The sequence below is a fragment of the Entelurus aequoreus genome, linkage group LG10, assembly GCF_033978785.1.
Source record: "Entelurus aequoreus isolate RoL-2023_Sb linkage group LG10, RoL_Eaeq_v1.1, whole genome shotgun sequence".
Classification (NCBI taxonomy): Eukaryota; Metazoa; Chordata; class Actinopteri; order Syngnathiformes; family Syngnathidae; genus Entelurus; species Entelurus aequoreus.
This window is the reverse complement of record NC_084740.1, coordinates 45547202-45571255: the sequence shown is the minus strand read 5'-3', so window position 1 is coordinate 45571255 and position 24054 is coordinate 45547202. Positions and strand designations below refer to the sequence as shown.

The 24054-nt window shown below is 38.3% G+C and overlaps 1 protein-coding gene and 1 long non-coding RNA gene across 2 annotated transcripts in view; one reads left to right on the top strand and one right to left on the bottom strand.

Moving 5' to 3' along the window:
• Positions 1-13539, top strand: part of yap1 (Yes1 associated transcriptional regulator) — a 108102-nt gene extending 94563 nt beyond the window's left edge. Inside the window, exons 6-8 of the mRNA XM_062060992.1 lie at positions 2643-2770; positions 2974-3086; positions 9851-13539. Of these exons, the coding sequence (XP_061916976.1) occupies positions 2643-2770; positions 2974-3086; positions 9851-10086 (477 nt within the window). The 3' untranslated portion in view covers positions 10087-13539. The remainder of the gene's footprint in view (positions 1-2642; positions 2771-2973; positions 3087-9850) is intronic.
• Positions 1-24054, bottom strand: part of LOC133658685 (uncharacterized) — a 48162-nt gene that overhangs the window by 19980 nt on the left and 4128 nt on the right. Inside the window, exons 2-7 of the long non-coding RNA XR_009827510.1 lie at positions 23931-23994; positions 16721-16947; positions 12965-13017; positions 12791-12886; positions 12557-12613; positions 11228-11284 (exon numbers count right to left, since the gene is read on the bottom strand). This is a non-coding gene — a long non-coding RNA (uncharacterized LOC133658685). The remainder of the gene's footprint in view (positions 1-11227; positions 11285-12556; positions 12614-12790; positions 12887-12964; positions 13018-16720; positions 16948-23930; positions 23995-24054) is intronic.

Below are 24054 nucleotides of genomic sequence, written 5' to 3'. Positions count from 1 at the left end.
TCTCATTTTAGGCAAAATATAAGACAATACTTTCTTAACAGTATAATTGTAACCAGGAATAAGTCTTCAAGTAACAATATTCAAATACTAACATTGTTGGGTAAAACAGCATTTGGTTTTATTCTGAATGTAGTGAAACAAATTGGTGGTTTTAGCTGATATAAAGACTTTCAGGTGTTTATATATGTTTAAGTATTTGGCAGACGCTTTTATCCAAAGCGACATACATAAAAAATACATACATAACAATCACTGTAAACATTATCATTTAAGGGAAGAATGTAATACAAAATATCAATACAAAGTGTCAAGACAGAATAAACTCTCTGCTGCTGCAGCAACAGAGTTACAGTCTATAGGTCCCTAAAATATATAGATATCTAATGTATTCATACATTGTTTATGTAGGATATACGCATGTATATATAACCTAATCATATTGTTTCTTCAATTTAAAAATAGCTTACCGTTTTTTCCCCCTTCTCTGGGATTATATTCCCAGTTTTGATCTCGGACGTCTGGTCACTTATAGCGTATAAGAATATTATATTACTGTTAAGCAAACTATGAATAATAAAACTTGCCAAAACATGTGTCAGTTATCATAGCTACACGTATGACAAAAAAACGTGTGAAAATCAGTGGTATTCAGTGAGGTAAAATGAATTAAATGCACTGACAGTTCATTGCTCCTGACAAATGTATTGCACTGAGTGGAGCGGATCACCACTCCAAGATGGCGGCCCCGCGTCTCGTCTGCGCCAGTAGCCAGTAGCGCTCGATGCTGCGTCTACTTATAAGATGTCTATGGTTATAACGTTAGCAGTGAGTTTACAGCCTCACTGATTTAACTACACAGCAAATAAAATTCATGTTACTTAGCCAATAAACGTTATCTTACATTCAAAACTTACCCTTCTTTGGGCAACTTCAAATGTCGAACGAAGTTGGAAGTTGTTGCGTCTCCGTCTGTAATATTCGAACTGCGTGATTTGCATACGCAATTCGTTTTTTGTTGACCAAGTCGTAGTTTTTATACCCGAACAAAACCAACTTTGGCATAATTGTTTCTCACTGCCGCATTGTTTGACAATTCTTGTTCGGTGGTTGTCCTGCAATTTGATTGGATGAATGCTGTGTGATGAAAACAACGTATAACTAATTTGATTGGCTGTTGTACTGACAGCACACCAGCTGACAGGCAGCACACACGCTGATAGACAGACAGACACGTACAAAATGAAAGATACGGAGCGCTCCCAAAAAACTTTTTAAGCTTTGGGTTTTGGGGAAAGTAGCAAGTCATGTCAAGTCAAAAGGCTCAATTCCAAGTGAAGTCACAAGTCATTGATGTTAAAGTCTAAGTCGAGTTGCAAGTCTCTTTAAATTTTGTCAAGTCGAGTCTAAAGTCATCAAATTCATGACTCGAGTCTGACTCGAGTCCAAGTCATGTGACTCGAGTCCACACCTCTGCAATCTACTGTACATCCCACATTTCTCATCCGATTCCAACCATTCAAACATTTTTCAACCGTTTTCAAAAATTCTGACACCAACCCAGGACAATTGTGCTAGTATCAATATTTTCATTCCCGGTTTCCCCCAAATTTCCAGGAAATTTACACTCAAATGGATGTATTCATAGTTGTACAATGTACAATTTTCAAAAAACATTTTTTAAACCCGATTCCGACCTTTCAACCATCCACACACTACTCTTCACATATATGCCTTTCCCAAAATTCCCGGTTTTCCTGGAATTGCCCGTAATTTTCTCCCCATTGAAAATGAATGGGCAATATACAATCTACTGTACGTACCACATTTCTCATCCGATTCCAACATCCCCACGCTCCACTCCCCTCGGACAATCAAACTACTCATTTCCAAGTTCAAAAAAATTCCAGGAATTCCCAGATATCCCGGCTTTCCAAAGTCCTATTTTTACCTCTTCCTGGAAAGTTTTTTACAGTCCACATTTTTCAATCGTTTTTGACCATTCCACCGTCAAAATATTGCTCTTAGTTTTCAATTTTTCTCCCGTACAAATTCCCAGTTTTCTCAAAATTCCAGGAATTACCCATTGTCAATTCAAACTGTTACTTAGTCAACATTTTTCGACCGTTTTCAAAAATTCTGACACCAACTCAGGACAATTGTGCTAGTATCAATATTTTCATTCCCGGTTTCCCCAAAATTCCCAAATTTCCAGGAAATTTACACTCAAATGAAATGACGTATTCATAGTTGTACAATGTACAATTCTCAAAAAACTTTTTTTAAACCCGATTCCGACCTTTCAACCATCCACACACTACTCTTCACATACAGTATATCCCTTTCCTAAAATTCCCGGTTTTCCTGGAATTTTCTCTCCAATGAAAATGAATGGGCAATATACAATCTACTGTACATCCCACATTTGTCACCCGATTCGAAGCGTTCCACCATCCACACACTCCACTCCCCTCGGACAATCAAACATTGGACTTCCACTCAGGTGTATCGGTGGTTTACGCACATCGGGCACTCACACGCAATTCCTACCGAAACTGCCAATTGTGGTTTCTGCATGTCGTACTACCAATACAGAATAAATGATGCTAACGTAGCATGCTAACATCAGCCTCTCTTGTCCACAGGAGCTAGTTCTCAGGAACCAGCTGCCCACCAGTATGGATCAAGATGGCGGCACCAACCCCGTGTCCTCCCCCATGGCCCAGGACGCCCGCACCATGACCGCTAACAGCTCGGACCCATTTCTCAACAGGTTGGTCGTCAGAAAGGATGTTTTTTACAAAACCAGAGAGAGAGAGAGAGAGAGAGAGCGGTCCAGTCAGTAGACGGGCGTCCTAATCCCTCCCCTCCCCCGCCCCCACGCTCACAATGGCCTCATTCATGGCGTTTCTGCTGAACTCTGCCTACATGCGCTAATTCCAGTCGTGATACCAACTTCCTGTTTGTGTCCCTCAGCGGGACGTACCACTCCAGGGACGAGAGCACGGACAGCGGCTTGAGCATGAGCAGCTACAGCGTGCCCCGCACCCCTGATGACTTCCTCAACAGCGTGGACGAGATGGACACAGGTATGGCTCACGCTGGTTCTGGCCGATACTGGTGTGATGTCACAAGTTTGATAAGGAAAGTGGCCTGCAGGGTGCCTCCAACGTTATTATAGACATCTAATAGCTGCAACTTTGTCACCATCTGGTGGACAACGTGAGTAATGCAGGTTAATGATCATGAATTGCAACATTTTTAGGTATGACCCAATCCAAACAAACTTCCCTAGTCATGATGCAAAAGAACTAACACAGAAAGTCAACACACACAACACAACCTGCTCAATGAGTTTTGTGGATATTATAAAAAAAAATGTCCAAACACCGCACATAATTTAATACAACACCTATTTAAATTCCATGCAATGCATGATGGGAAAAATGCCAAACTCTCTCTCCCCACTTATCCATGCTTGACTTTTAGCTGCTTGATATTTGTGATTGTCCTTAGGGCAAGACACTGGCCCCCCAGTGCCACCCACACTGGTTTTACTGGAACTTAAAGATGTAGATCATGGCTGTCACCATGTAAAGCGCTTTGAGTCTCCAGAGGAAAGTGCTATATAAATATAATTCACTTCACTAATTCCCATATATACACACACACATATTTATATAAAACATATATATAACGTATATACACACACATATATATAAATATATATATATAACGTATATATACACACACATAAATATATATATAAAACATATATATAACTTATATACACACACATATAAATATATATATAAATATATATATAACTTATATACACACACACACACGTTAGCCGCTAGCTTGCTAGCTAAGATGCTACATTGCGTTAAGGATACAGTTGCTGGCTTCAAACTGTTCAGCCTATTTGGGAATCGCAAGCTTTCCATAAACAAATTCCAAAAATTTCCAGATTTCCCAGAATTCCAGGTTTTCCGGGACATTTTTTCCATTCAAAATGAATTGCCCATTTTTCAAACTTCCACCATTTCCGAATTTTTCAACCAATTCAAACCATTCTACCTTCAACATAGTCCACTTATCCTTATCATTTTTTCAAGTTTTAAAAAAAAAATTCCAGGAATTCCCGTTTTTTCAAACTGTATTTCCACCCATTTTTCTGCCGACTACACATTTTTTAACCCACTTCAACCGTTCCACCGTCAAAACATTCCTCTTAATCAGGACAAAAAACAAATTTGTTTTTTGAACTGGAAAAATTCCCGCTTTCCCAGGAATTCCGTAATACCATTTTTCAATTACAAATGTTACTACTTCAGCATTTCTCCACTGTTTTGAAAGATTCCAACACCAACCATTTCAACTCATTCAGAACATTCACATTTTATTCGGCATTTTCAAAAAAATTCCCTCTTTTCCCTAAAGTCCCAAATTTCCATGAAATGGGAAATTTTTAAAAGTTCCACATTTCCCACATTTCCTATGTTCCAACTTCAAAATATTCAGCCTGTTCAGGAATTGTGTGCTCCTTTTCAACAATTATTTTAAAAAATTCCCGGATTTTCAAGAATTCCCGGTTTTCCGGGACATTTTCCCCATTCAAAATGAATTATCCATCTTTCAAACTTCCACAATTCACACATTTTTCAACCGATTCAAACCATTCCACCTTCAACACAATCCACTCATCCTGGAAATTCAAATGATAATTTTTCAAGTTGAAAAAAATTCCAGGAATTCCGAGAATTCCCGTTTTTTTCAAACCATATTTTCACCCTTTTTTCTGGCGACTACTCCTTCCACATTTTTCAACCCACTTCAACCGTTCCGTCAAAACATTCCTCTTAATCAGGAAAAATTCCCGGTTTTCCCGAAATTCCAGGAATACCATTTCATCAAATTTCCAAATTTTTCGACCGATTCAAACCATTCCACCTTCAACACATTCCACTCATCCTGGAAATTCAAATTATCATTTTTCAAGTTGAAAAAAATTCCAGGAAATCCGAGAATTACCATTTTTTTCAAACCCTATTTTCACCCTTTTTTCTGGCGACTACTTCCACATTTTTCAACCCACTTCAACCGTTCCACCGTCAAAACATTCCTCTTAATCAGGATAAAAAACAAAGTTGTTTTTTGAACTGGAAAAATTCCCGCTTTCCCAGGAATTCCGTAATACAATTTTTCAATTACAAATGTTACTACTTCAGCATTTCTCCACTGTTTTGAAAGATTCCAACACCAACCATTTCAACTCATTCAGAACATTCACATTTTATTCAGCATTTTCAAAAAAATTCCCTCTTTTTCCTAAAGTCCCAAATTTCCATGAAATGGGAAATTTTTAAAAGTTCCACATTTCCCACATTTCCTATGTTCCAACTTCAAAATATTCAGCCTGTTCAGGAATTGTGTGCTCCTTTTCAACAATTATTTAAAAAAATTCCCGGATTTTCAAGAATTCCCGGTTTTCCGGGACATTTTCCCCATTCAAAATGAATTATCCATCTTTCAAACTTCCACAATTCACACATTTTTCAACCGATTCAAACCATTCCACCTTCAACACAATCCACTCATCCTGGAAATTCAAATGATAATTTTTCAAGTTGAAAAAAATTCCAGGAATTCCGAGAATTCCCGTTTTTTTCAAACCATATTTTCACCCTTTTTTCTGGCGACTACTCCTTCCACATTTTTCAACCCACTTCAACCGTTCCGTCAAAACATTCCTCTTAATCAGGAAAAATTCCCGATTTTCCAGAAATTCCAGGAATACCATTTCATCAAATTTCCAAATGTTTCGACCGATTCAAACCATTCCACCTTCAACACATTCCACTCATCCTGGAAATTCAAATTATCATTTTTCAAGTTGAAAAGAATTCCAGGAAATCCGAGAATTACCATTTTTTTCAAACCCCATTTTCACCCTTTTTTCTGGCGACTACTCCTTCCACATTTTTCAACCCACTTCAACCGTTCCACCGTCAAAACATTCCTCTTAATCAGGATAAAAAACAAAGTTGTTTTTTGAACTGGAAAAATTCCCGCTTTCCCAGGAATTCCGTAATACAATTTTTCAATTACAAATGTTACTACTTCAGCATTTCTCCACTGTTTTGAAAGATTCCAACACCAACCATTTCAACTCATTCAGAACATTCACATTTTATTTAGCATTTTCAAAAAAATTCCCTCTTTTCCCGAAAGTCCCAAATTTCCATGAAATGGGAAATTTTTAAAAGTTCCACATTTCCCACATTTCCTATGTTCCAACTTCAAAATATTCAGCCTGTTCAGGAATTGTGTGCTCCTTTTCAACAATTATTTTAAAAAATTCCCGGATTTTCAAGAATTCCCGGTTTTCCGGGACATTTTCCCCATTCAAAATGAATTATCCATCTTTCAAACTTCCACAATTCACACATTTTTCAACCGATTCAAACCATTCCACCTTCAACACAATCCACTCATCCTGTAAATTCAAATGATCATTTTTCAAGTTGAAAAAAATTCCAGGAATTCCGAGAATTCCCGTTTTTTTCAAACCCTATTTTCACCCTTTTTTCTGGCGACTACTCCTTCCACATTTTTCAACCCACTTCAACTGTTCCGTCAAAACATTCCTCTTAATCAGGAAAAATTCCCGGTTTTCCCGAAATTCCAGGAATACCATTTCATCAAATTTCCAAATTTTTCGACCGATTCAAACCATTCCACCTTCAACACATTCCACTCATCCTGGAAATTCAAATTATCATTTTTCAAGTTGAAAAAAATTCCAGGAAATCCGAGAATTACCATTTTTTTCAAACCCTATTTTCACCCTTTTTTCTGGCGACTACTCCTTCCACATTTTTCAACCCACTTCAACCGTTCCACCGTCAAAACATTCCTCTTAATCAGGATAAAAAACAAAGTTGTTTTTTGAACTGGAAAAATTCCCGCTTTCCCAGGAATTCCGTAATACAATTTTTCAATTACAAATGTTACTACTTCAGCATTTCTCCACTGTTTTGAAAGATTCCAACACCAACCATTTCAACTCATTCAGAACATTCACATTTTATTTAGCATTTTCAAAAAAATTCCCTCTTTTCCCGAAAGTCCCAAATTTCCATGAAATGGGAAATTTTTAAAAGTTCCACATTTCCCACATTTCCTATGTTCCAACTTCAAAATATTCAGCCTGTTCAGGAATTGTGTGCTCCTTTTCAACAATTATTTTAAAAAATTCCCGGATTTTCAAGAATTCCCGGTTTTCCGGGACATTTTCCCCATTCAAAATGAATTATCCATCTTTCAAACTTCCACAATTCACACATTTTTTAACCGATTCAAACCATTCCACCTTCAACACAATCCACTCATCCTGGAAATTCAAATGATCATTTTTCAAGTTAAAAAAAATTCCAGGAATTCCCGTTTTTTTCAAACCCTATTTTCACCCTTTTTTCTGGCGACTACTCCTTCCACATTTTTCAGCCCACTTCAACCGTTCCGTCAAAACATTCCTCTTAATCAGGAAAAATTCCCGGTTTTCCTGAAATTCCAGGAATTCCGGAATACCATTTCATCAAATTTCCAAATTTTTCGACCGATTCAAACCATTCCACCTTCAACACATTCCACTCATCCTGGAAATTCAAATTATAATTTTTCAAGTTGAAAAAGATTCCAGGAATTCCATGAATTACCACTTTTTTCAAACCCTATTTTCACCCTTTTTTCTGGCGACTACTCCTTCCACATTTTTCAACCCACTTCAACCGTTCCACCGTCAAAACATTCCTCTTAATCAGGAAAAATTCCCGGTTTTCCAGGAATTCCGGAATACTATTTCATCAAATTTCCAAATTTTTCGACCGATTCAAACCATTCCACCTTCAACACATTCCACTCATCCTGGAAATTCAAATTATCATTTTTCAAGTTGAAAAAAATTCCAGGAATTCCGAGAATTACCATTTTTTTCAAACCCTATTTTCACCCTTTTTTCTGGCGACTACTCCTTCCACATTTTTCAACCCACTTCAACCGTTCCGTCAAAACATTCCTCTCAATCAGGAAAAATTCCCGGTTTTCCGGAAATTCCGGAATACCATTTCATCAAATTTCCAAATTTTTCGACCGATTCAAACCATTCCACCTTCAACACATTCCACTCATCCTGGAAATTCAAATGATCATTTTTCAAGTTGAAAAAAATTCCAGGTACATTTTTTTCAAACCCTATTTTCACCCTTTTTTCTGGCGACTACTCCTTCCACATTTTTCAACCCACTTCAACCGTTCCGTCAAAACATTCCTCTTAATCAGGAAAAATTCCTGGTTTTCCCGAAATTCCAGGAATTCCGGAATACAATTTCATCAAATTTCCAAATTTTTCGACCGATTCAAACCATTCCACCTTCAACACATTCCACTCATCCTGGAAATTCAAATTATAATTTTTCAAGTTGAAAAAAATTCCAGGAATTCCATGAATTACCATTTTTTTCAAACCCTATTTTCACCCTTTTTTCTGGCGACTACTCCTTCCACATTTTTCAACCCACTTCAACCGTTCCACCGTCAAAACATTCCTCTTAATCAGGATAAAAAACAAAGTTGTTTTTTTAACTGGAAAAATTCCCGCTTTCCCAGGGATTCCGTAATACCATTTTTCAATTACAAATGTTACTACTTCAGCATTTCTCCACTGTTTTGAAAGATTCCAACACCAACCATTTCAACTCATTCAGAACATTCACATTTTATTTAGCATTTTCAAAAAAATTCCCTCTTTTCCCGAAAGTCCCACATTTCCATGAAAAATGGGAAATTTTTAAAAGTTCCACATTTCCCACATTTCCTATGTTCCAACCTCAAAATATTCAGCCTTTTCAGGAATTGTGTGCTCCTTTTCAACAATTATTTTAAAAAATTCCCGGATTTTCAAGAATTCCCGGTTTTCCGGGACATTTTCCCCATTCAAAATGAATTATCCATCTTTCAAACTTGCACAATTCACACATTTTTCAACCGATTCAAACCATTCCACCTTCAACACAATCCACTCATCCTGAAAAAAATTCCAGGAATTCCGAGAATTCCTGTTTTTTTCAAACCCTATTTTCACCCTTTTTTCTGGCGACTACTCCTTCCACATTTTTCAACCCACTTCAACCATTCTGTCAAAAAATTCCTCTTTATCAGGAAAAATTCCCAGTTTTCCCGAAATTCCAGGAATACCATTTCATCAAATTTCCAAATTTTTCGACCGATTCAAACCATTCCACCTTCAACACATTCCACTCATCCTGGAAATTCAAATTATAATTTTTCAAGTTGAAAAAAATTCCAGGAATTCCGAGAATTACCATTTTTTTCAAACCCTATTTTCACCCTTTTTTCCGTCGACTACTCCTTCCACATTTTTTGATTCCAGCGTCAAAACATTCCTCTCAATCAGGAAAAATTCTCCATTGCAAATGTTACTATTACAACAATTCCAACATCGACCATTCATTCAGAACATTCCAGTTTTGTAAGCAACTTGCTTTACTGGAGACGAGGGCCAGTCATTTAGACGCGGCTTCACACTGTGGAGGGACGTTAGCGAGGATGCTACATTGCGTTAAGGGGACCGTTGCTGGCTTGTCAAACTAGCGGGACACAAATATATTGTTGTAAGGCAGAGATAAAAAGATGGCGTCCGACACATTAGACATGCTTAATAGCTGTGATGATGTCTAATTAGCTGATGAATATTCATGACTTTGCCAATAAGGGGAGGGGCAGTCAGACAGGAAGTGGATTTGTTTCCCTAACGCCACCTTGTCGCCAGGTGACCCCCTGCCCACCTCCATGGCGTCGCAGCCCAGCCGCTTCCCCGACTACCTGGACGCCATCCCGGGCACGGACGTGGACCTGGGCACCCTGGAGGGCGAGAGCATGGCGGTGGAGGGGGAGGAGCTTATGCCCAGCCTGCAGGAGGCGCTCAGCTCGGACATCCTCAACGACATGGAGTCCGTGCTGGCGGCCACCAAGATCGACAAGGAGAGCTTCCTGACGTGGTTATAGAGGCCCCGCCTTCTCCCCGCCCCCGCCCCTCCCCCGCCAGCGTGTGAAGGATTCGTGCTCGCTTTGAGCGGACGCTTCAGCTCCGTGGTTCTCCTCCCTTCCTGTCGTCTGCGTCTACAAGGCTGGCCCGCGAGCAGACAATAACCAAGCAAAGCGTCCTCGAAGGTTTTCACACGCCGCCGCCGCCCCTCCCCCCTCCCCCGCCCGCCCGCCATGGCGTGTGCGTGCTCTGTCGCCGTCTTCTTCTCTTGCAGGACAGCTTTACTCGCCAGACATGATGTATTGGAGGACCGTACGGATTTGGAGCGGCGGTATAAGGAAGGCCCCGGCGAGGACGCGTGTGATTGGTCGGGAGGGTCCTGGGGGGGGGGGGGGGGGGGGTGGAGGGGGCGGGGCCACCACGCCGCTGCTTGGCTGTGCCAGCAAGTCTAAGTTAAACTTTTTTTGTCAGAAGAACATGCGAGCGACGCGAACAAGCCACGCCTTCTCTTGCTCATCTCCTCCAATCAAAATGTCTTTTTCATTTATGAACACATTTTAATGGGTTTTTTTAGGGATTTGTTAGCTTCTTGTATTATTCTTTTAGATGTATGATCTTTTCCTTCTGGCATCAGCAGACCAAGAACACAAACTCTCCCGACTATAGAGTGCACCGCGATATAAGCCACACCCACTACATTTTTGAAGAAAAGACATAGTATTCCATATATGAACCGCACCGGACTATAAGCCGCAGGTATACACGTTATGGAATGACTTATTTACACAGAAATATTTTTTACGTACCTTATTGTTTGCAAACAGTGTCTGTTACAGGGCAGTAAAACGGCTGATCAAACAAAACACAGGTCAAGATCATGGACTCACTAGCTGCGCAAGCTAGCTCTCCAATCAGCTAAACAGACTCAATAACTCCACGCTGACGTTTTGCTGAATTTACTGAGGAATTTGTGAAAGTGAAACAATACAAAAAGAATGTAAGTTAATAATACTAACACAGACACTCGTAAACATGTTAGCATGTTAGCTAACCATTACATTACTATAGCAGGTACAAATATGCATGAAAACACTCCTACAGACATCACACATGGGACACTTTAGTCAGTAAGAATAGTTTTAGTTATATTGTAAAACTTACACACGTTGCTTGGAGTCATGAATGAAGAATCATCACAAGTAGAATCGTTATGGATGACTAGAAGATCAAACAAAAATATGAAATCAAGAATAGTAAGCAAATATAACATACCTTAATTGTTCCCAAACGGTGTCTGTAACACGGCAGTAAAACGGCTGATCAAACAAAACAGAAGTCATGGTCATGGAGCCACTAGCTGCGCAAGCTAGCTCTCCAATCAGCTAAACAGGCTCAATAACTCCACGCTGACGTTTTGGTGAATTTCCTGAGGAATTTATGAAAGTGAAACTATACAAAAAGAATGTAAGTTAATAATACTAACACAGACACTCATAAACCTGTTAGCATGTTAGCTAATGCTAACAACGCTAGCTTGATTACATTAGGATAGCAGGTACAAATATGCATGAAAACACTCCTACAGACATCACACATGGGACACTTTAGTCAGTAAGAATAGTTTTAGTTATATTGTAAAACTTACACACGTTGTTTTAGTTATATTGTAAAACTTACACACGTTGTTTTAGTTATATTGTAAAACTTACACACCTTGTTTTAGTTATATTATAAAACTTACACACGTTGTTTTAGTTATATTGTAAAACTTACACACCTTGTTTTAGTTATATTGTAAAACTTACACACCTTGTTTTAGTTATATTGTAAAACTTACACACGTTGTTTTAGTTATATTGTAAAACTTACACACCTTGTTTTAGTCATATTGTAAAACTTACACACGTTGCTTGGAGTGATGAATGGAGAATCATTTACGAGTAGAAACGCTATGGACGGCTAGGAGACCGAACGGCACTTCTACTTCTGGCTCGGCGCTTTAAAACAGCAGGAAACACTGGTCGGCATTCACCCAGCAGCGTTAGCTAACGACGCTAGCTTGATTACATTACAATAGCAGGTACAAATATGCATGGAAACACTCCTACAGACATCACACATGGGACACTTTAGTAAGTAAAAATAGTTGTAGTTATATTGTAAAACTTACACACCTTGTTTTAGTTATATTGTAAAACCTACACACGTTGTTTTAGTTATATTGTAAAACTTACACACATTGTTTTAGTTATATTGTAAAACCTACACACGTTGTTTTAGTTATATTGTAAAACTTACACACATTGTTTTAGTTATATTGTAAAACTTACACACCTTGTTTTAGTTATATTGTAAAACTTACACACCTTGTTTTAGTTATATTGTAAAACTTACACACCTTGTTTTAGTTGTATTGTAAAACTTACACACCTTGTTTTAGTTATATTGTAAAACTTACACACCTTGTTTTAGTTATATTGTAAAACTTACACACGTCGCTTGGAGTGACGAATGAAGAATCATCACACGTAGAATCGTTATGGATGACTAGAAGATCAAACAAAAATACAAAATCAAGAATAGTAAGCAAATATAACATACCTTAATTGTTCCCAAACGCAGCAGTAAAACGGCTGATCAAACAAAACACAAGTCAAGGTACTGGACCCAGACATGGGACGGTTTAGTCAGTAAGAATAGTTGTAGTTATATTGTAAAACTTACACACGTTGCTTGGAGTGACGAATGAAGAATCATTTACGAGTAGATCCGCTATGGATGGCTAGAAGACCGAACGGCACTTCTACTTCTGGCTCGGCGCTTTAAACAGCAGGAACCACAGGTTGGCATTCACCCGGCAGCATTAGCTAACAACGTACAAATGTAAAATTTACAAACGTTTCTTGGAGTGACGAATGGAGAATCATTTACGAGTAGAACGTCATGGACGACTCGAAGACCAAACAAAAAGATGAAATCAAGAATAGTAAGCAAATATTACATACCTTAATTGTTCCCAAACAGTGTCTGTAACACGGCAGTAAAACGGCTGATCAGACAAAACACAAGTCAAGGTCATGGACCTACTAGCTGCGCATGCTAGCTCTCCAATCAGATAAACAGAATAGTTTTAGATATATTGTAAAACGTACAAATGTTGCTCGGAGTAATGGATGAAGAATCATTAAAAGTAAAAACGCTATGGATGGCTGGAGGACCAAACGGCACCCGCAGTGAGCGAGCTCGTCCAAGAGATGGCGCCGTAGCACAAACAATAACACCTTTTCAGTGTCTTTGATTGCGTTGATTAGAAAATAACTATTTGCAATATGGCTGCCGGAATCCACGAAAAGTAGCGGCTTAAAGTCCGGAATCTACGGCATTAAAATACAAACCCCGTTTCCATATGAGTTGGGAAATGGTGTTAGATGTAATTATAAAGTGAATACAATGATTTGCAAATCCTTTTCAAGCCATATTCAGTTGAATATGCTACAAAGACAACATATTTGATGTTCAAACTCATAAACTTTATTTTTTTTGTGCCAATAATAATTAACTTATAATTTCATGGCAGCAACATGTGCCAAAGTAGTTGGGAAAGGGCATGTTCACCACTATGTTACATGGCCTTTCCTTTTAACAACACTCAGTAAAGGTTTGGGAACTGAGGAGACACATTTTTGAAGTGGAATTCTTTCCCATTCTTGCTTGATGTACAGCTTAAGTTGTTCAACAGTCCGGGGGTCTCCCTTCTGCTATTTTAGGTGCCACACATTTTCAATGTCTGGACTACAGGCAGGCCAGTCTAGTACCCGCACTCTTTTACTATGAAGCCACGTTGATGTAACACGTGGCTTGGCATTGTCTTGCTGAAATAAGCAGGGGCGTCCATGATAACAACATATGTTGCTCCAAAAGCTGTATGTACCTTTCAGCATTAATGGTGCCTTCACAGATGTGTAAGTTACCCATGTCTTGGCCACTAATACACCCCCATACCATCACACATGCTGCCTTTTACACTTTCACCCTAGAACAATCCGGATGGTTCTTTTCCTCGTCCACAGTTTCCAAAAACAATTTGAAATGTGGACTCGTCAGACCACAGAACACTTTTCCACTTTGTATCAGTCCATCTTAGATGAGCTCAGGCCCAGCGAAGCCGACGGCGTTTCTGGGTGTTGTTGATAAACGGTTTTCGCCTTGCATAGGAGAGTTTTAACTTGCACTTACAGATGTAGCGACCAACTGTAGTTACTGACAGTGGGTTTCTGGAGTGTTCCTGAGCCCATGTGGTGATATCCTTTACACACCGATGTGGCTTGTTGATGCAGTACAGCCTGAGGGATGGAAGGTCACGGGCTTAGCTGCTTACGTGCAGTGATTTCTCCACATTCTCTTTGATGATATTACGGAGCGTAGATGGTGAAATCCCTAAATTCCTTGCAATAGCCTGGTTGAGAAAGGTTTTTCTTAAACTGTTCAACAATTTGCTCAGGCATTTGTTGACAAAGTGGTGACCCTCGCCCCAACCTTGTTCGTGAATGACTGAGCATTTCATGGAATCTACTTTTATACCCAATCACGGCACCCACCTGTTCCCAATTAGCCTGCTCACCTGTGGGATGTTCCAAATAAGTGTTTGATGAGCATTCCTCAACTTTATCAGTTTTTATTGCCACCTTTCCCAACTTCTTTGTCACGTGCCATCAAATTCGAAAGTTAATGATTATTTGCACAAAAAAAAAAAATGTTTATGAGTTTGAACATCAAATATGTTGTCTTTGTAGCATATTCAACTGAATATGGCTTGAAAAGGATTTGCAAATCATTGTATTCCGTTTATATTTACATCTAACACCATTTCCCAACTCATATGGAAACGGGGTTTGTAAGACCTGACTAATAATGAATATAAGACCTGACTAATAATGAATATGAGACTTGACTAATAATGAATATAAGACCTGACTAATAATGAATATAAGACCTGACTAATAATGAATATAAGACCTGACTAATATTCCTGAGCTGGAACCAAAAAGGATGTTTGAGAGGTTTGTGGAGAGGACAGAAGCAGAGCCAACAAAGCTCTGACTTTTACTTCCTTTTTGTGACGACGACTGAAGAAACAATGTCTTATTGTCTCATCAGCACTTCCTGTGGTGGACTCCAAAGACCTCCTGGACTTGTGGTCCACTCGGGCGGTCCGGGAGGGAAGGTTAGCCAACAAAGTATAAGCTAGCCAGGAACAAAATGGCCACGGGAGGTTCTTCCTTTTTTTTTTTTTAGGCCTTTTTAAGGCGGAGCTTTTTTTTCCCTCATCTTTTTTTTTTGGACCGTGTTTACACCACAGCGCCCCCTGGTGGTGGGAGGAGGCTTGGTCACGCGAGTAGCATCAAGGTGGCACATTTGAGGTATGTGGTGTGGTCTTTGAGGAGCGTGCTGGGAGAAGAAGGCGACTAGAAGAAGGTACGCCATGAAAAGGCTGATTGGAGGCTTATTTAGCTGTTATGGTAGCCCTAGAACTAATCACAGCCCTTTTGTATTTAGTTGTTTTCCTAAATGCACGTGACATGAATTCATACCCAGTGATTCATTTTGTTTTTTTTTATAGATATGTGCATGTGTTGTAGAAGATCTGTTACATGATATAAATATATATATATATCCCTTCATATCAAACACTTTGAAATTGGCTTGAAATAAAGTATATACTTTGTGGTAAAACCTCCACTCTTTGGTCACGCGGTCGTCTTTATTTCTAATAATTGTGGATTTTTAAACCTTTGGCGGCACATTCCACATATTTTTGCCTTCAATTAAAGGCCTACTGAAATGATTTTTTTTTATTTAAACGGGAATAGCAGATCCATTCTGTGTGTCATACTTGATCATTTCGCGATATTGCCATATTTTTGCTGAAAGGATTTAGTACAGAAAATTGACGATAAAGTTCGCAACTTTTGCTCGCTGATAAAAAAAGCCTTGCCTGTACCGGAAGTAGCGTGACGTCACAGGAGCTAGTATTCCTCACAATTCCCCAGTGTTTACAATGGAGCGAGAGAGATTCAGACCGAGAAAGTGACGATTACCCCATTAATTTGAGCGAGGATGAAAGATTCGTAGATGAGGAACGTGAGAGTGAAGGACTAGAGTGCAGTACAGGACGTATCTTTTTTCGCTCTGACCGTAACTTAGGTACAAGCTGGCTCATTGGATTCCACACTCTCTCCTTTTTCTATTGTGGATCACGGATTTGTATTTTAAACCACCTCGGATACTATATCCTCTTGAAAATGAGAGTCGAGAACGCGAAATGGACATTCAGTGCCTTTTATCTCCACGACAATACATCGGCGAAATGCTTTAGCTACGAGCTAACGTGATAGCATCGTGCTTTAACTGCATATAGAAACAAAAAAAATAAACCCCTGACTGGAAGGGTAGATAGAAAATCAACAATACTATTAAACCGTGGACATGTAAATACACGGTTAATGCTTTCCAGGCTGGCGAAGGTTAACAATGCTGTGCTAACGACGCCATTGAAGCTAACTTAGCAACCGGACCGCACAGAGCTATGCTAAAAACATTAGCTCTCCACCTTTGCCAGCCAGCCCTCATCTGCTCATCAACACCCGTGCTCACCTGCGTTCCAGCGATCGGCAGAAGGACGAAGGACTTCACCCGATGCGTTTGGCAGCCCGGAGACGTAGGAAGTCAAGGTGAGGTCGGCGGCTAGCGCGTCTGCTCTCCAACAAAGTCCTCCTGGTTGTGTTGCTGTAGTCCGCTGCTAATACACCGATCCCACCTACAACTGTCTTCTTTGCAGCCTTCATTGTTCATTAAACAAATTGCAAAAGATGTCCAGAATACTGTGGAATTATGAAATGAAAACAGAGCTTTTTGTATAGGATTCTACGGGGTACCATAACATCCGTTACTCTGACTTCGTCACGCGCATACGTCATCATACCGCGACGTTTCAGCCGGATATTTCCCTGGAAATTTAAAATGTCACTTTATAAGTTAACCCGGCCATATTGGCATGTGTTGCAATGTTAAGATTTCATCATTGATATATAAACTATCAGACTGCGTGGTCGCTAGTAGTGGCTTTCAGTAGGCCTTTAAAGTAGGCTGACCATACTGTGAAACCCCCAAAAGAGGAGAGGACACATACTGTTTATGCGTGCCAATTTGACAATGATACTCCAACTTGCTTTATAAATAATATATTGATTTAAATGAAGCATTTTTTCTCCTCTGTTGACAGCAGTGTTGGCGCTAGGAATGTTCAAAATGGGGTCCCAGGGACCCCATCAAGTCATAAAAATGGGGTCCCACAGTACATTTTTGGGGTCCCACTTTTTTGTAAGCTTTTTGAAAAAAAAAAAAAAGGTAAACGTATGCAAGATCCTGTTATATCTCACATTCTATATTGGGTTTTGGAAAAAGGTTGTCATAAATGTTGCTTAATTCATTAAAACAATAAAAATGTATATATATGTAAATGAATTCAGTTATAAACATTCATTCACTTTCTTCTTTCCTTCATGGATCTCAACTTTATCGCTGCTGGTACTTTTTTCCATGTTTTTATTGAATAAGTTGTATTTATTTCAGTATAAAAGTGTAAATAGTGTTTTGCTTGGGTGATGAAATGATGATAATGGTGTGCCAGGGTATACATACACACTACCGTTCAAAAGTTTGGGGTCACATTGAATGTCCTTATTTTTGAAGGAAAAGCACTGTACTTTTCAATGAAGATAACTTTAAACTAGTCTTAACTTTAAAGAAATACACTCTACATTGCTAATGTGGTAAATGACTATTCTAGCTGCAAATGTCTGCTTTTTGGTGCAATATCTACATAGGTGTATAGAGGCCCATTTCCAGCAACTATCACTCCAGTGTTCTAATGGTACAATGTGTTTGCTCATTGGCTCAGAAGGCTAATTGATGATTAGAAAAGCCTTGTGCAATCATGTTCACACATCTGAAAACACTTTAGCTCATTACAGAAGCTACAAAACTGACCTTCCTTTGAGCACATTGAGTTTCTGGAGCATCACATTTGTGGGGTCAAATAAACGCTCAAAATGGCCAGAAAAAGAGAACTTTCGTCTGAAACTCGACAGTCTATTCTTGTTCTTAGAAATGAAGGCTCGAACACAAAATTGTTTGGGTGACCCCAAACTTTTGAACGGTAGTGTACATTTTATATTTAACGCTTAAATCTCTGGAGTCTACATCAACTTCACATCTATTCCTCATTTCAAAATGTTTTAGTTTTTTTATGTTTTTTTGTTTGTTTTCCGCCCTTTTTTGTCAAACAAAACTATGTTGTTTTTTATGGCAAACACACAAAATATGCAAAATCTTCCACCAACAATATTTTTCTTAGTGTAATATTTGATGTGAAGTAATGGGAACCTTGGATAGGTCAATAATTCATGATAACATTGATTTTGATTAGGGATGTCCGATAATGGCTTTTTGCCGATATCCGATATGCCGATATTGTCCAACTCTTTAATTACAGATACCGATATCAACCGATATATACAGTCGTGGAATTAACACATTATTATGCCTAATTTGGACAACCAGGTATGGTGAAGATAAGGTACTTTTTAAAAAAATGAATCAAATAAAATAAGACAAATAAATTAAAAACATTTTCTTGAATAAAAAAGAAAGTAAAACAATATAAAAACAGTTACATAGAAACTAGTAATTAATGAAAATTTGTAAAATTAACTGTTAAAGGTTAGTACTATTAGTGGAGCAGCAGCACGCACAATCATGTGTGCTTACGGACTGTATCCCTTGCAGACTGTATTGATATATATTGATATATAATGTAGGAAGCACAGACTGTATCCCTTGCAGACTGTATTGATATATATTGATATATAATGTAGGAAGCAGAATATTAATAACAGAAAGAAACAACCCTTTTGTGTGAATGAGTGTAAATGGGTGAGGGAGGTTTTTTGGGTTGGTGCACTAATTGTAAGTATATCTTGTGTTTTTTATGTGGATTTAATAAAAAAAACAAAAAACAAACAAAAAAAACCCGATACTGATAATAAAAAAACCAATACCGATAATTTCCGATATTACATTTTAACGCATTTATCGGCCGATAATATCGGCAGACCGATATTATCGGACATCTCTAATTTTGATTCAATATTATGTTTTGAGCAATGACAGTTTGAAAGAAAAAAAAAACAGCTTTGTTTTATTAGTCAACATTGCAACTTTTTCTAAATTACATTTCACCTTTAAGGTTTTTTATTTCACTTTTATGTTTTTGTTTATTTCAATAGTATTTTTAGAATGTGCCGTGGGCCTTTAAAACATTAGCTGTGGGCCGCAAATGGCACACTTTTGACACCCCTGCTATAGATAATAACAAATGAAATGTGATAAATCTATGGATAAAAAGCAGAGCCTGGCGACGCATGCGCGTTTATCATAACTCTCTCTCTCTCTCTGTCTCTGCCCCTCCCTCACCAATGCTGCTGTTTGTTTTGTTTTTAACCCCTTCTTAACCCTGGACGTACATTGAAAATACACGCCACCCTAACTCAAAATGCCGGACATTTGAGGCATTTAAGAAACTCCGACCTGACAGCTCCGCAAAAGAGGACATGTCCGGTGAAAAGAGGACGTATGGTCAGTCTAATTAAAGGCTAACTGCACTTTTTTTTGGCATTTTTTATCAATCATTCACAATCCTTCTGTAAGACCAAATCTCTTCTCTGTTTCCCACACATTCATTTATTTGTGGCGGCCCGCCACGAAAGAATTACGTCCGCCACAAATAAATGAATAAAAAAATTTAAAAAATTAAAAAAAAAAAAAAAAAGAAAACCTTTTTTTTATTTTTTTTTGTTGTCCTGTCCAGCTTCTCAGGCAAATCATATAGTTGATGTAGATGCCCATATCGGCTGTTCAGATTTACTTTACAAAAGAGAAGTGTAGGATACTTCTCTTGTTGCCTTATTTGTATTGACTTTATTAAATGTATTTATATTAGAAACACAACATGTGTATATAACAAAGGGTGCAAAGTCTGCAGGCAGTAGGAAACACACGGTTAAGTGTAGGGAGTAGAACTGATGGCAGTCTAAAGTTCAACATTTTTGGAGCTCTTTGTTCAGTGGATCAGATGTTTGATGAAGCTTTGTGTCTATCTACCACCACTACTGTTTTCTGTTTATTTGTTACTGACTGTGGCAGGACACCTGTGCCTCTGTTTCACTTTATGTTGCTGGTAAATAATATGGTTGTAGTAGTAGGCTAAAGTTAAATTATTTAGTATGCATTAATTAAAGGGGCAGAGCTTTGAGACATTTTAGCTTTTATATTTTACAAGATATATTTTTTGTAAGAACCCCAATTAATAAATATATGTGACCCGTGCTGGCAAAATGAGTCGGAATACGCACAGGCTAATTTTGACCTACAGGCAAATAAGTGAAAAAAATGTATCTTGGTTGAAATTGAGATTTTCACAAAAATGAGTCCAGCGATTCCAATCATCGAAATAGCAAGAAAACATCTTAAATCACCTTTATTTGAAGGTTTTGTACGAGGTATGTCTTCAGAAATTAGTCCTTTGTGTTAAAATTCCTTGAGAAAATGAAGTGTTTTCAACGCTCACTCGCGGCAATAAGGGGGAATCCCCCTAGCCATATTTGGTATCATTGTGACGCCAAGTTTACCTACTTTCTAAAAATGAGCATGGAATTCCCGATGACGCCATTCTGAACCAAAAGAATTCGAGTTTTTAAACCTGTCCCGACGTAAACAAATCCGGCTTGTTGCTAAGGGTCGCTGTGAGGCGTACCCTCATTGGTTGAATCACCCCGCGCGGTGCATTGTGGTATCATGGCAGCGCCCTGATGAAAAACAACACAGTAATTCGAGCGGAATATTTGGTGAAAAAAGGTGATTTTCGAACATTTAATTATTATTTTTGTGGATAAGTTCGACTGTTTTACATGCCGTAATGGATTTAGAAGGTGGAGAGGGTACACAGGCGGTTGCAAGTGCGCTAAATTCACTGCAGTCGGCGAATCTTCTTAGTGCTGCTGGTCAGGAATATTACGGACAGCTGACCAGCTGACAAACTGACCAGTGAACAAAAAAACTGTGACATAACAGTGTTGAAATTTTTGTACATAACCGTGTTCAATAGAGTTGAATATATCTTTTTCCTTTAGACATGGGATTTGACTTTAATTGTACCAATTTTGGTGTTGCTACAAGGACTTTTAAGGTATGGTTGCTATGGAGTTTTGTTTTGGAACATTCTGTTCTGGAACAGTCAACTTTAAGCTGCTTTTTCTCAAAACGGACCCTCAAACTTGGTCGACTTCAATCGGATGTAACTCGGTCATTTTCTGTCCGATTCCAACAAACCATATATCATTTTGAAGGTCTTTAGATGGAGAATGTGTAAATAACAATAACTCAGTTTTTAAAATTTCCTCATTGTGACTCATTTTGCCAGCACAGGTCACATATTTCAGTGAATAACTTATTGTTAAAATCTGTACATAAATATGTACATAAAGTGTTGTAATTATATTGTAAAATGGATGGATGGATGGACGTTTAAAACAAGACTGTTATTATTCATTAGTAAGTATACTAAGGCTGCAGCTAACGATTATTTTTCTATCGATTAATCTATAGATTATTTTTTCGATTAATCGGTTAATCTATAGATTATTTTTTCGATTCATCTATAGATTATTTTTCCTTTTACCGATTTTTTTTAAAATTATTATTTAAAATGAAGATGAAAAAATAAAAGTAGGCCAGTTTTTTCAAAAGGCATGGTTTTTATTTACAAAAAAAAAAAGTATGGCCACTCAGTCAACATTGACAACAACATGACAAAATATTCTGTAACAATGTAAACATTTAAAACTTTTAACATTTAACAAAATTAAAAGTAGCTTATTTGCTTTTTAATGTGCAAATATAAAAGTAAACATCCAGTGCAAATCTTAATATTCTGCAATAGTATAAGCATTTCAAAAGTAAAAGTATTGCTTATTTTGCTTTAAAATGTGCAAAAATAAAGATAAACGTCCAATACAAAAAAGTGCAAAACGAAATATTCTGTAACAACAGTGTAAACATTTCAACAAAAGTGAAAGTATTGCTTATTTGCTAAAATGTGCAAAAATAAAGATAAACATCCAATACAAAAAAGTGGCAATCTAAATATTCTGGAGCACTGTAAACATTAAGTATTGCTTTTAAAATGTGCAAAATAAACATCCAGTCCAACACAGTACACAATAACCAATTCTACTCATTCCAGTGAGTGACTAACAGTTGTAATGAAGAAAGGTTAGCATGTCTACTTGCTTTGCTTCTTTTCTTGTTTACAATATTCCCAGCAGCTGAAAATAGGCGCTCAGAAGGGGTCGATGTGGCTGGAACTGAGAGGTAATTAGCCTTCACCTCAAACCAGGACTGGGAGCGAGCTGAGCTGCAGTTTAAGTTTCTAGTAGGTCAACGGGCTCATAGTGATGTTACTAGTAGTTGACTGGGAGGTGTTTATTATCATTTGGGGAGAGTCCGCTGCCTGATGCTCACCTGCTAAACACCTATCTGCTCGACGCTGAAGCGCTGACTACATGCGCTATGAATACGCACTGCTGATTGGCTGATAATGCTTCGTGTGTACCAATCAGATGGTTGTGTGGGTGGGACAATGCTGCGTGTGTACCAATCAGATGGTTGTATGGGTGGGACAATGCTGCGTGCTGAGACAGAGGCAGACAAGCAAAGCAACTTGTTAAGACTTTAGCAGCTAAAGTTAGCTTTAGCTTAGAAACGCGTTCGGTACACCCCCGTACCGAACCGAAAGCCCCGTACCGAAACGGTTCAATACAAAACACATACCGTTACACCCCTAGCAGATACAAATGACACATTCATGTATTTGTGTAATGATGACAACGTATGCTAACGCGGACGATTGAGTAGTTGATGGTTGATGGTTTTCTTTTCAAATGTTCGTTCATAGCCGTTGTGCTGCTATGATAGGCCATTTCCGCTCGACACAGTGTGCATACAACAACATTATTAGGCTGTGTATTGAAATACTCCCACACTTTTGACGACTTTTGGCGTGCGTTTTTCCCCTCGCTCGCACAGTCTGCTTTGCGCTCCGCCATGACGGTAGTGTGACGTAATTATGCAACGCGTCGACGCACAAAAACGGCGTCGACGTATTTACGTAACCGATGACGTCGACTACGTCGACGCGTCGTTTCAGCCTTAAAGTATACATTTTTTGAGCCTTTTTAGAGAAAATCAAATCATTGTAGTAAATTATGCAAATTACTCGATGATGTCATGGTGACCACGCCCATAGCCGCGCCCCCACCGCCACAGGTATCTTGGCAGTTTATGGGAAACACTGCTTCTTTCATGCATTCTAACTCGTAAAACGTCAACAGTACTCCATTTACATGTCCTGACCTGATTATTAACAAGTATTAGTGATATTGTTATTATAAATATTAACAAGTAATAGTGGTATTGTTATTCTAAATATTAACAAGTATTAGTGATATTGTTATTATAAATATTAACAAGTATTAGTGATATTGTTATTATAAATATTAACAAGTATTAGTGATATTGTTATTTTAAATATTAACAAGTATTAGTGATATTGTTATTATAAGTGCTAACGCAGACTGACTATTTTAGCCAAGCTAACTAGCTTATGCTGCTATATTGACATGTTGAGCTGCTGCGTAGCTTCTGAGTTGGTGAAAGTTAATTCTAGATGATAAATCATGTCTCTCACCTGGATAGTAGAAGGTTGTGGACATAAACACACAAGTTGGTCAACTTTGACATCCAACTTAGACCTGGAGATGGCGATAAAAACACAAAAATACGCTTTTATTTCACCTTTGTGAGGATGATGA